This window comes from Lytechinus variegatus, chromosome 16 (assembly GCF_018143015.1).
Source record: "Lytechinus variegatus isolate NC3 chromosome 16, Lvar_3.0, whole genome shotgun sequence".
In the NCBI taxonomy this organism is placed as follows: Eukaryota; Metazoa; Echinodermata; class Echinoidea; order Temnopleuroida; family Toxopneustidae; genus Lytechinus; species Lytechinus variegatus.
The window spans coordinates 9393576-9407287 of NC_054755.1; the positions used below are offsets into that span (position 1 = coordinate 9393576).

A 13712-nucleotide genomic window follows, 5' to 3' on the forward strand; every position below is an offset into this window, starting at 1 on the left:
TTTTGAGAATTACTCTTTGCCGCACGCCAATTAAGAGTTGTCTCAATATTGGTATATATACTTTGCAGATATATTTGTTCTAATTTCAAAGTTTTACTCACCTTATTGGCAATTAATTATTTTTTGAAAAATCTGGTGAAATTGAATAGGGCCTATAGCAAGGTCGGATCGAGCGTTCGCCATGGTGTCGGGAAAGCAAATATTTTCATCCATTTTCTCGAGGCCCCTATAAAAGCTTATTAGTTGTATACGTATTTGTTATTTTGAGGAATTATATATTCCCAGGCAACAAAAGACCTGAGTTTTTATAAGTACATTTCCACATTATTATTGTTACAAACAAGTTGAGGTATCTCATAATTCATAATGCGAGCACGAAGCCGAGTTTCAATTTCGGATATTTCGTGTATAACATGAAAACATAAAGTTTTTGAATCATGAAGTCAAGAAATTGTGAGCACTGATGCGATCTGAATTTTCATTATTATTTTATTTGTTTCACTCCAAATGCGGATCTGTATAATGATCATGGTTTTACAGTAACTCATGCAGAGGATCATTATATCTCATTCTATGAAGCGGCTATTAAGTTTGGGGCAAAGCCGGGCCAGTTTGAAACACGCTTTACATTTTAAGCGCGTTTTTGTTTTGTTTTATTATCATTATTAAAAAAAAGAACAATTAACGTACCGGCAGTGTACTTCAAAACACACTATGCGAGCACGGAACTGCTCTTAGAGGGGGGGGGGGGCAAGGTCGAACAACAAATTTTCCGGTCGTATCATGGTCTGATCGAACAGGATTTTTTATTGATTGTGCCCGAAGCTTTCGATAAGTATACAAAAAAGAGCCAGGCTCGCAAGGCGCGCTAGGCAAAACTCCTTGCTAAGTCCCGAGCAAGCGAAGCGAGCGAGAAAAAAGGCCCTTTCATGGTAATATAACTTTTGGATTGATTGATTTAAAATGACCTTATAGAATAACGCCTATGGTATTCAGAAAATAACATCATAATTTATCAACATCTTCCGCTCCTTTCCTTTCATCTTTTCTTTTTTGTTCTCGGTTGCAGAACTTTTTGGGACCAGTGCTGTGCGGATCGAATTGGGGGCCATGCATGATTTGTAACCTAGGGAGAGGCAAAATAACTTTTTTTTTTGGGGGGGAGGGGCAGCTCGATTTTTTGTTTGCCTATTTAATTGAACAAAATTGAGCATTAAGCGTGAGCTAATTGTTTTCAGTGTAGGCCCTGTCCGAGGCCGTGGCTTGAAAAGGTCAGTATAGCTGTTTGCATTGAGTCATGAAGATGATAATTGCACCAAATAGATAATGCGAGCGCGAAGCACGAGCTGAAAATTTGTGATGTTCTGAGATGATAACTGTAGACGAAGCACTAAATGTTATCATGAACTGAATGGCTATCTATTGTAAAGTAACTAAAATTATTGATGCGAGCGAGTAGCGTAAGCTGAAAAGTTTTGATTTATGAAAATTATGAATACGCAGGATGTGTATCTTGCTAAAAACGAATAATGAAAAATTGAGTCACGAGAAGCATTATTGACTTGTACACTGGACTTTTAAGCCCCATGTAAACAGATAATTTACTTATCTCAGCCTGCGAGCGAAATTTTGAATTTTATGTAATGACCTGAAATATTTATGTTGACAATTATTTATGGGAGCTAACATTGAATGCATGAGAAAGTTTTCAAAATTAAAAAAAAAACGAAAAAGCTTTCTTGATCGAGCGCTTTGCAGCTTTAGTAGAATGCTATATATGACAGCATTTTTTTTAATTTTCAAAATTTCCGGGGGGAGCAAGTGGGGGCCAACTCATTGAAGGCAAATGCCCCCGTGCCTCCCCCATTGGTGCCGTCACTGGTACTTCTGGGGCAGATCGGCCAGAAAATCATGATTTTTTTAAACATTGCAGATGGCTACTTTTTTTAATCAAGTCGCGGGTGTACAAAAACGTAAAAATGACCATATAGGATTGTAGTTTTTTGCATGGTCAGCCCCCCCCCACTCTGAAAATCGTTCCGCGGCCCCATATAAATTCAACGCAGTTGCGGATGATAAACAATTATTTTGAGGCAGCACCATACCGGGGGGGGGAGACTGCCCCCCTGACGAGCCACAACCCATGCAAGGGACGTATCCCTGCCCCCCTGACGAGTCACAACTGATCCCTGACGAGCCACAAAGTGTCACCCTCCTTTGAACGTGAAGACCTTTTTGCTTGCTTCTCAATTTTTTGGCGAACGAATTTGCCCCCCCCCCTTGGAAAATCCTAGGTATACGCCACTGGGCAGCACTAAATAGCAAATGTGGCTATATTTAAAAAATAGCAAAATCTGGCCGTTTCAAATGATTTTGAAATGAAATTCTAATTAGGTGCAGTAGCTTTGGAAATTTAGTCAAATTGCAAACACTATGAGGTTTTTTATGGTAAATCTACCAAGCATAAAGCTTTACTTAGGTTAGGACATAGAGGGTATAACTAGCCCTTTGCTAATTTATGTTTTTTTGTCATGATTGCAACCATTATTGCATTAGCAAGCTCAGAATATAGACGCCATCCGCCTTTCTCCCCGTTCTTTATATTTCTCTATCGTCGGCAGCCCGGTCGTTTCTTTTTTTCTTGTTCCTGTTCTTCATATTCTGATTTTCCAATTTAGCTTTTGGGTCTACCTTTTTTCCCATTTCTTTTTGCCTCTTTCTCCCATTTTCCCGCCATTCTTGACCGTGGTATTGAGTCATATCTTGATTTTATGTCCCTCTCTTATCATGCTGATGTATATATTAATGTTTCATAATATTTTGTACTTTCTTTTTCCTTCCTTTTCCGGCGTTCCTTCCATTTTCCCTAATGTCTTTTTTTTTCTGTCCCTATAGTCTTTATACTTTTCCCTTTCTCCCTTTTCTCTTTTCCTCGTTTAAAAAAAACAACCCGGTGAAATCCGCCAGGGAGAGGGGAGGGGGGAACTTGCCCCCCCTTCCCCTGCCTGTTACTCCACTGACTGCTTTATTATTAATTATTTTGTTATTTTATCTCATTCTTCTTCCTCTGTTTCTTCTTTTCTTCTTCTTCATAATCATCATCATCATCATCTTCTTCTTCTTCTTTACAAAGTACAGAACAAATTAAGCGGCTTTCGAAAAAAAAAAGTCTAATAAGAAATTTTCATTTCAGATGATGGTTGATTTAAGTATGTATATTTTGCATTAATATTATTGCTTTTTTTAATGCATTGATAGTTGTCTATATCTTCCTCTATTTTAGAGGCTCTTATATTTGAATCGTATATTGTCCTCCACTCGAGCCAAGAGGCGTTACAGTTTCTTGTTCTTATTTATAGCAATGCCTGCATAATTTTTTTTAACGATGCATACATAATGTGTTACCTGTTAGTGGTTGAAATACGATCACTGTAACTAAGTGAATCATTGATTACATCTTTTTATTTGTATTTTTTTTATTTTAAATAAATTTACTTTGAAAAGTAAAAAAAAAAAGAAAGTCTTCTTCTTGTGATGAAATCTTGTCGAAATTTGCACGGTACTTCACATTACCTGTACCGTTGATGGCGCCAATCGCATTTCGACTGGACTCTTGCGAAATTGCGTTTTTTGGTATTTTTTTTTTTTAGGTAAGTGAAGTTTCACAAGTAAATTACAGATTTGATTATTCTTTATGCTTATATTATTTATAACCCTATGACTGCATTACCTCCCACCTATGTTCCTGCAATTGTACAGTAACATAACACCTACATTACCTTGATTTTAATGCCTCCCTGCTTGGTATCACGACAAAAAAAAATCATTTTTTCAGTCCCATACATTGAAATTGGTGTCATGTCACCTACCGTATGTCTATGCAGTAACAATTCATGAAATGAAGAATCTCTGTTATAATAACTTAATATAAACCTAAGAAAAATTAATCATGTTTTTTTTATTTTACGAAAAGTTCTGTTAATAATTTTCCTTGTATTCTTATGATAAGTAAATGGGCAAAAAAATCACAAAAGTGTGAGAGAAATGTGTGATTTTCTTGGAAAAAACCTGGGCCAGTCATTTATTTTGATTAATTCAGCATGTTCAGTTTTTCAGTTAGCTGAAGTACAAAACAGATGTGCACCCAATGACCCAGGCGCTAATACAGATTCGCACCGGTCGATTACTAGAACACCTAATCACCAATACTTGTTCCCAAATGTCATGACAAGTCTCTCACTCTCAGTCACATTTTGATGTCAATATATCCACCACTTTTCAAAATATTGTGATCGGGAATGGCTGTATTTCGGCTTCGATCTCAACGTTGTTGATCGACACGGCGTAGACATCGCTTCGCGGATCGCTTGGATTCACCGTGCATTCACCGTAATGTTGATATGAACTGAAGTTAGCAACCTAATCATGCGAAAATGTGGCGAACAAACTGCCAGCATGCCGCATGCGAATCTATGTTCGCATGATTTGGTTGCTAACTTCAGTTCATATCAACATTACGGTGCACGGTGAATCCAACTCCAAGCGATCCGCGAAGCGATGTCTACGCCGTGTCGATCAACGACGTTGAGATCGAAGCCGAAATACAGCCATTCCCGATCACGATATTTTGAAAAGTGGTGGATATATTGACATCGAAATGTGACTGAGTCGACTTGTCATGACATTTGGGAACAAATTTGTGATGAGGTATGCTGGTAACCGGCCGGTGCGAAACTGCATTAGCGCCATGACCCATTCACGTTACACATGATTCAGGGATTTGATGAGAAAGGCTGCATTAGGTTGTCACATGAAATGCCTGAAATTTGTTACTCTTCAAGTTCACTTCAACCATCTTGAGAGTGAAATTTTTTCAATGAGTAGATTCTATCCGTCTAAAACTAATGTGTATTGCATGTCACATGTGTACAGTTTTTGGTTGTCGCTTACATCTTTTTTTCTAAATCATCTATATCATATCTTTTGATAGGATGACCATTTTGAGTGAAAATTAACTTTGAATTGATACACATTTCAGAAATTATCATGAAGAAACTTTGATTTTCAATAAAAAAATTCTCACAGTTCACACAAAATTATAAACATGATAAATACCAAATGCAAGCCAAGATCAAATTCGCTTGATGGAATTATAAAGTAGGTCAAGGCAGAGCTACCAAGTCTTGCCCATTATGCGTGAGACTCAAGCATTTTGGACTCTTGTTCATCCCCTCAAATCTCTGTCTCTCGCAACTATCACAGCCTATAAATTAGGTTGGTATCACATTTTACTTATTTGCAGACCTTTGCTTGCAACTTTTTTTTGTAACTGCCCCTTGTGACATGTAAGTTTGCTGTTTTCAAAGTGCCTAAAGAATTTTGAAAACATTTTATTCTTAAAAAAATTCTTAACATGTTTTGTGTTTACTTGGTGAATCTCTGCTTTGAGTGTAACCGAATATCATGTTTTCTCCGATATCAAATTTAATAGTCGGCCACCAAGGAAGGATAGATAGCTGAAGATGACAACAGCAGCACGACCAACGTTCAACCCAGCAAAGGGAGGCAGTGGGAAAGGAGAAGGGGATTTGAGTGCTCTATCCAAGCAGTATTCCAGTCGTGATCTGCCAGCGCATACAAAGTTGAAATACAGGTAAGGATCTGTACACTGTATTGAGTTAGATATGAGTGTTCAATATTTTCTAAAGATGTTTTTTTTTCTGAATGTTGTGAATAACAAGTAGAGACTTTGAAGAGAATTTTGAATCATTTTACAATCATGAAGTGAATAAAAGTGCAATGAAATTCTGGCAATAAACACTCTTTAATTTCTGTCTTTAAGCAAAATCACTCTGTAAACTACAGACAGTGGAGGTCCATTGAATAAATCTGTGAATGTCAGAATAGTGAGATAAAGCTGTAGGATAGGGGAAGGCGGGGTAAGTTGAGCATAGGGGCAAGTTGAGCCACCACCCCCAGGCCAATAATGAATGAGTCAGACATTGTGGTGGTGTCATGTATTGATGACCCATTACATAACCCTTTACCCAACCATATTGTTTTCGACTTTGAAACAAAAAGTACTTTTTAAGAAGAAAAAATACAAATTTTAGCCAAAAAAGTAAAAAGAAAGGAGTGCTTTTTACCCATACATGTCTTTAAACATAATAAAGAAATAAGACCAATATTGTTAGTCCAGGTATGGATCTTCATTTTTGTCATAGTCTTTTAAATGATGGATTCATAAGAAATGTGTAGATGTGAAAATATCGCATTAAGTTTGGACTTGGGTACTTTGAGCCAGCCAACATGGGGCAAGTTGAGCCATGGTAATTCTTATGGTGATGTATAATAAAAAACAAAAAAACGTAAAAAGCCATTGATATGCAGGCAGAAAGAAGTAAATTCACATGACAGTTCTTTTAATTTTAGAAGATGTTATTATTTATATAGAATTAGCAAGTGAAAAGACTTTGAATGAAAAATTGACATCCTGGTTCTGCCCGCATGCATTTTGTACATAGTGTTTGTGGCTCAACTTACCCAGAAGGTGGCACAACTTACACCACATATGGGGCAAGTTGAGCCATTTGACATCATTTTTTTCAAAGGTCACAATGACTTTCAGTGTGGGGGTAGAAAGTTATATATAAGTGAAAATATTTGCCAAGAATCAAATTTAAAGGCAAGGTACTTATTTCTACAATATTATTAGTCATATCAATTTTAACATGCAAAATGCAAAAAGTGTCACAACTTACCCCGCCTTCCCCTACTAGCTGATTTTTCTATATCCACGTTTTGATATAGACCCCACCGCCGCCTAACTAAAAAGTCATTTTATCTCTTTTGTGCTATATTTGTGCTATATGGCAAATATATGCTTCTGGGAGAATTGATGATTTTGTTGAATATTGCTTGATGATGCATCAAGGTAGATTGTTGCTGGTTTATGTCCTCGCTTGACTTTAATTCTTACAGACAGCCTGGTCAGGACACCAGCGATGAGCTCCGCAGCCGTGACTTCCGCAAAGATCTGGAGGATAGAGAGCGTGCAGCCCGGGAGAAGAGGAGCGACAGGGGAAGGGGTGAGTACATGTAGATTTCGCAATCTATGTAGAATGCAGTATATTGTCAAAGATTGCATTGCTTGGTTTTGTCATACTCATCATGATCTGACCAGTGTGGGGATGCACTACATACCCGAGTCATTTGATTTTAAGAGTTGTTAAAGCACACTTAAACTTTAATTAATCGGCCCGTGGCAGTCTTTGACAATCATGCAAGAAATCTACTTTCACTGTGTTAGACTCGGCATGATCTGATCGTCATAGTTATGGATACTTCACACAACCAGCCGTTTCAAGGGTTTTAAGTCACACTTTGATTACATCTGTTGTGAAACAGCCCCCTTGCAATCTTCCGCAACCATTCAAGTAATCTGCATTGTTCTTTCAGAGTCGTCTAGTAGCAGTAGCACCAAGAGACCAAGGTTAGAACAGATACCAGCCGCTAATCTGGATGCAGATGATCCCCTTGATAATGATGATGATGTGAGTATATAATAATAATATAGGGTATTTATATTGCGCACATATCCACCTTGTTAGGTGCTCAAGGCGCTCCTATATTACCCGGCTAAGCTAGGCGTTCAAAGCGCACACAGCTTTTTAAGGAATTCCTACCAGTACCCATTTACCTTACCTGGGTTGAGTGCAGCACATTGTGGATCAGTTTCTTGCTGAAGAAAATTACGCCATGGCTGGGATTCGAACCCACGACCCTCTGTTTCAAAGTCCGAAGACTAATCCACTGGGCCACAACGATCCACATATGTCATATTTTACATGTTGATTTATAATCATTGTCTTGGTGCATGGAATTGTTACATATTTTTTCATTGTCTCACCAATGAGGAAGCTTAACCAGACCTTAAATTTCTAAAGTTCACCACAAATGGGAAAAATAGAAAGAGGCATAAAATATCCAAAGCCACACAATGACTTGATTTTTATGTAAAATATGATTTTTTTTCCAGTTGATTTTGATCTTAATACATAAATGTGATAAATCTGTAATAAAAAATCCTGGACTAGAAGATATGGAGAAAAAAAAAATTCACTGTGATAAACGGTGTTACCAGGAGTGTTTGAAGAAGGGGCATGTTTGATGTTTCATCCGACAAGTTTGTCATCTGGTTACCATAGTAACAGTCAGACACTTATGCTTCCCATCCAATCAGAACTAAGGAAGGTTCTGACATGTCAGATGGCAGATGTTGATGAAATGCTCTCCTGGTCAGTTATCTGTTTAAAATTGATTTTGCCTGTATGTGCATGTTTCTACGTAGGATGCATCTGACGACAGTGATGACGAGACAGCCGAGCTTCTTGCTGAACTCAACAAAATCAAGAAAGAAAGAGCTCAGGAAAATTCAAGAAAGGTTGGAAAAAAAATGGTTATTTTCAAGTGCTTTAATTGTCATGATAATGGCAATTCTTGATTGAGAAAAAGAAATGATGATGATGGTGTAATGATGAAGGTGATTATGATGATGACGGTGATGACAATTTTGATCAATGTATAAAAGTGGAAAAAAAGCAAAACAATATAAATATTTGTAAACATTTAAATTTCATTCAAGAAAATTGTCACTTGGTTTGTACTTTTATAAAGCTTACTCTCTTGGCTTTCTCTCTGATAATTATGATTATAATTATGATTATATGATTGTGATTATGATTTTAAGTAAGATTATTATTATTATGACATAATTCTGATTATTATTATTATTATCATGATTATAATAATGATTATGATTGTGATTGAGATAATGAATATGTTTATGATTGTGGTTATGATAATACTTCGTATTATTATCAACATGACTATAATAGCTGATTAAGTTTACGATCAACAAAATTACATGGACAGCTGATCTGACTTTGATTGTTCTGTTCACTACTCGATTCCTCTGCTCATTATCGATCAACACACTCGGTATCGATAGTTTAATACTACAATGACCAATTACAGGGTAATGAAAACTTGTTTCTAATTCTAATAGTATAAGGTTGATGTAACTATGATGACTCATGTATCTCCGTCTTATGTTACATCTCAGGAGCAAGAAAAGAAAGTCGAAGAGGAGAGGATACGAACAGAAAACATTCTGAGCGGCAATCCTCTAATGTCGTCACAGAAATCAGACTTCAAGGTCAAGAGAAGGTCAGTGATTTTTCTCTTGATTTATTTTTCACTTTGCAATGAATGATGCTGGTGAGTGACATAATGAAACCATTTTATGAGATGAGAGATACAAAACTCCATACAAACGTCTTGGTCAAGTAAATTCGAAACCACTATGGTTTTGAGTTAAATTTCCAGCTTACAATTGATGAATATGAAATAATTCTTCTTAAAGATAAATTCCAGTTTTGGTAACGATCTCAAAATGACTTTTTACAGAATCTAATATAATGACCACCCAAGTGTCTGTTTGTATGAATAAAAAATATGTGCCAAAGGATTCTGGGAGAAATTGTGTAATTGCTGAGAAATAAGCAAAATAAGCGCGGATTCGGTCACTTCCGTCGGGTCTTTATTCCAGCAATAATAATACACTGTCCCACGTGTGCCTATCTGTGTTGGTGATCTTCAGTGTGAACGTTTTTCAGGGTAGATTTCAAGATTTCACAAAGTTCAGTTTATGTAACTGTACCAGATCTAGATCCTCGATGATTTTCTGACAATTAAGCCTGGTTTTACAGACTTTCTCATGAAATCAGCGTTTACTGCAACTACTGGAATTTCTCTTTAATCATTCGGTGGAAAATTATGTATGTGTTTGGGTGAATTATTAAAGGATAAGTTTTAATTTTACACAACTTGTTAATGAGAAAGTAGGTTTTGTTCTATCGTTATTGGAACATAGATAGGTTAAACTCAAAGGCCTGAATCCACAAAGGGGGTGTGCTGTTGTTATGTACATGACAATCTGTACTTGCATGTATTAACACTTATTTAATTATGCTTAAATAAAGTTCTTTTTTTGGGGGGGTTGTACCTACTTCTTGTTAAAACCCTTTTTCAGAATTTTTTCAACAAGTTTGATGTCTGTGTAAATATTACTTGAAATCACCACATATTTGATGTTACGGTCTCTAATTTACCAGGTGGGATGATGATGTGGTCTTCAAGAACTGTGCCAGGGGGGAGGACGACAAGAAGGAGAAGAAGTTCATCAACGATACCCTCCGGTCGGAATTCCACAAGAGATTCTTGGAGAAATACATACACTAACCAAGGCACACGAGTGTGAGAACTTAATTGGACGGTGGCATTAATGCTTTGGTTTTTGATCATGAAACATCTTTTGATGGTGCCCAACAATGGTGTGCAAAGGAGGGAACAACACCAGACATTGCACACCTTTTTCTAATAGCTGGTGTCATGTGTTTATACAGAAATTTTTTACCAGACCTTGACAATGAGAGACCAGTTGCTTGGTGCCCAACCCCTGGACATGATGATAGAACTGTCTTTTGGAGGAGAAAGGTCTACCATCTGAGCTTTGTTCACCATTTTCCACAGAGTTAACACTGTGAGTTTAAAGTGCAAATATTACATTTTGCTTCGGATCTTTACCATGAGAGAGCCGTTGCATGGTGCCCAACCCCTGGACAACTTAAAGATAGAAATGTCATTGCAGGAAGAGAATCAAGGGTTACCATCTGAGATTGCCAAGGTTATATAGCGTAAACATTGCTGTGACACTCAACAGTCAACAGAGACACACATGTCCACTACATGGTCACCTGGCCACATACATGTAGGCCTGCGATTGTTGACCGCTAGTTTTGACATTTTCTCAACTATTACAAACAAGCAGAAGGTAAATCTGGCCAAGCTTATGTACAAATTGTATAGTCTTTTCTTTATTTAGTGCATTATATATATTTTTCATCGTGAACTTGTGTTTCAATTCATTGCAAGTACAGCTAACTCTGCCTAAGTTAAATCTTTTGTGCCCATAGAAATCTGTTTGACTTCGGAGACATTTGACTTAGAAAAGGCAACACAATTTCAATAATCTTGTCTCAAGAATTTTTCGGATTTGGCAAATATTTGACTAATGGAAATCGATTTTGGCAGAGTTTCCTGTAATTTATCTAATTCTATGTTATCACTATTAGTCTATTAATGAATGATAATTTATCAACCCATTAACTACTGGATGATTTAAAAAGCCAGTTTGTAGTTCCTTTCTGTGCATGATCAAGAGATTCTATGCATGATTAGAGGAAGGTCATTTGATCTAAAGTGACATGGTTGTTTAAAAACTAATGAGATAAGCACCAACTTTGATGTCTTGATTATCCATATATTCTTTTGATTAGTGGTATTCATTTACATCCACAAAACAACAATGCGTCCACAAACGACTGGTATTTCACAGTTTGTTAAGGACATTGTGCAACATGCTATGATATGCATTCAAAGTAGGAATGCAACAAATATCTTCATAAAGTGTTCATTGGCATGATTGGTGTGCTATTCTAGTCAACTAGTCTATTCAATTTCTTCATCCTGCTATGTAAGGCAAGCTTGCATAATATCTTGCTTTGAAATCTGCCTATCATAATGATAGAAATGAAAGGTCATTTGACCAAAATTGTCCCTGAAGTAACTACGAACTGGTCTATTCTCATGCACTTTGTACATAGCTCAGTGATTTCAGAAGGCAATGGGTTAAATCTTAAATCACTCTGGTGGGTGTTTCATAAAGCTGTTCTTATAAAGTTACAAGTGACTTTACGAACGACTGGTGAACCTTTCTTGGGATCTAAGTCCACTCCAATTAAAATCTACCGGAGATCATTTTACCACAAGGAAAGGTTCACCAGTTGTCAGTAAATTCGCTCGTAATTTATGAACAGCTGTATGAAAACCAGACCTGCTTGGATACTCTAGGATATATTCTTGTCAAGAATAGTAAACTCTGTATGTTATCTGTTGGTAATTAGGGAAAGTAAATCAAGATGAAACTCACGAATATGTTCGGTTGTGTATTTTTTTATTAGCATATTAAAAAGAGGTGTGTCCATGTCATGTACAGCACAGGGTCCTTCCAAGGATTCTGCATTCAATAGAAAAAAAAAAGTTTCATAAATTGATTTTTTTTTGCAGATATATTGGGTATGCAAAAATATTTTTGAAGGGAGCTATGCTAGTGTTTGCTGCTTGAGAATGATTAATTAGAAAGGGAGGGGGAGGGAGGGAGAAATAGAGAGAAAGTGATAGCGGGGCTGGTAAAGAGAGATGGAAATCTTGGGACAAAACGACAAATCGAGAGGATGTTTGTTGAGAGAGAGAGAGATGGTATTAAAAGGAAAAGAAGGGGGACAAAGATGTGAACGTTGGGGCATCATTGGAGTGTTTCATGAAAGGACTTGTCAGATAATCTGACAGTTACCATAGTAACAGTGCATCTCAGCCAATCAAAATCAAGGAAAGTTTTCAGATGACAATGTTCATAAAACGTTCCCCTCAAAGACAATTCTTTGCAACAGACCTTTCTAATACACTTTCTTTCGAATGAACCATTAACAATCCAGAGATCATTTTCCCTTTTACATTCATTTCACTCTCCAAATCATCCTCTCTCCTGTGGTAAACTGCCGATTCGTTTATTGCCAACTTATCCACTCATCAAATGGTTGACCTTCATTTAGCCTGCCATTCCGTCCAACATTTCGTCTAACAGCCATTTGGTCCTATAATCACTTCGTCTAATCACCAGTTCATCTCTAACTACCTAGTATCGTAACATGTTGGTCTAATACCCATTTTAATTAATTTCACCCAATTAGCACTAAGTCCAATTAGACCAAATAGTATATGGACTAAATGGCTATTGGACCAACTGGTTATAGGACAAAGTGGTGAGTGGATGAAATTGCAATTAGCCCATGTGGATAGTGGATGAACTGATGGTAGACCTAATGATAGTAGACGAGTTGGTAATTGGATGAACTGGCAGACCAACTGGGAATAAACCTCTCCTGTTTAAGAGTCACTCAGTAACCCGACGATTGCTCCAGGCTTTATTTCACGTAAGATATATGATCAGGGTTGGGGATGCAATAGGGGTGTGTCATCCCATTAGGTTAAGGATAGGTTAGTGTTACCCCCAGGGTTGAAATTGGTCATTCAATTCATATGTGGAATTTACAGCGGAGCAATTGTCGCCAGAGCAAATGTCATGGAACCCTCTCACTCATGTCTCTCTCGGTTGGCTTTTCATTGTGTTGAATTTGACAAGTGTGTTCATATTTTAACAAAAAATATGCAGACTCTAATTTTACAATATTAAAACCTTTAATAAGATCACTGTACCTCTGAACATCCTAGACTACAAAAATATGCATTTACAATCAAATCCTTTATTCTCACATAGGCCTACAATTGATAATGTGAATATACAAACTAATGAAGAAAACTTGACGGGGTGTAACACGTTGAAACTGAATCATGACAATACTCAAGTCAAGAGTTATCTTTATCTCTTCATGCAGTCAAACTTCATTTTTTGTCAATCAAAATCTAGTTTTTGAAGGATTATGAATGTACTTCTACCAGATGAAGACTTCACCGTGTTTGGAAGCAAGAGGCATGAAGAGTTACTATCAGATGTACAAGGTTTATGCACA

The 13712-nt window shown here is 36.9% G+C and overlaps 1 protein-coding gene across 2 annotated transcripts; it reads left to right on the plus strand.

Moving 5' to 3' along the window:
• The first annotated feature begins 3583 nt into the window (after positions 1-3583).
• Positions 3584-11373, plus strand: LOC121429810 (protein CWC15 homolog). Of its 2 annotated transcripts, none has more exons than XM_041627047.1 (7): positions 3584-3641; positions 5491-5653; positions 6982-7088; positions 7459-7553; positions 8351-8443; positions 9125-9228; positions 10176-11373. In XM_041627047.1, exons 2-7 carry the CDS (start codon positions 5523-5525, stop codon positions 10300-10302), a joined length of 657 nt encoding a protein of 218 aa, XP_041482981.1. In that variant the 5' UTR covers positions 3584-3641; positions 5491-5522; the 3' UTR covers positions 10303-11373. The 2 variants fall into 2 exon arrangements, with proteins under 2 accessions (XP_041482981.1, XP_041482980.1); XM_041627046.1 differs by having other exon boundaries at positions 3600-3637; positions 5489-5653.
• The last annotated feature ends 2339 nt before the right edge of the window (positions 11374-13712 follow it).

What these genes read in the sequence shown, in the direction of transcription:
- LOC121429810 (XM_041627047.1), top strand. Translation starts at nt 5,523, where the DNA reads ATGACAACAGCAGCACGACCAACGTTCAACCCAGCAAAGGGAGGCAGT. An exon ending in CATACAAAGTTGAAATACAG is followed by an intron (nt 5,654 to 6,981) that starts GTAAGGATCTGT and finishes TAATTCTTACAG; the next exon opens with ACAGCCTGGTCAGGACACCA. An exon ending in GAGGAGCGACAGGGGAAGGG is followed by an intron (nt 7,089 to 7,458) that starts GTGAGTACATGT and finishes TTGTTCTTTCAG; the next exon opens with AGTCGTCTAGTAGCAGTAGC.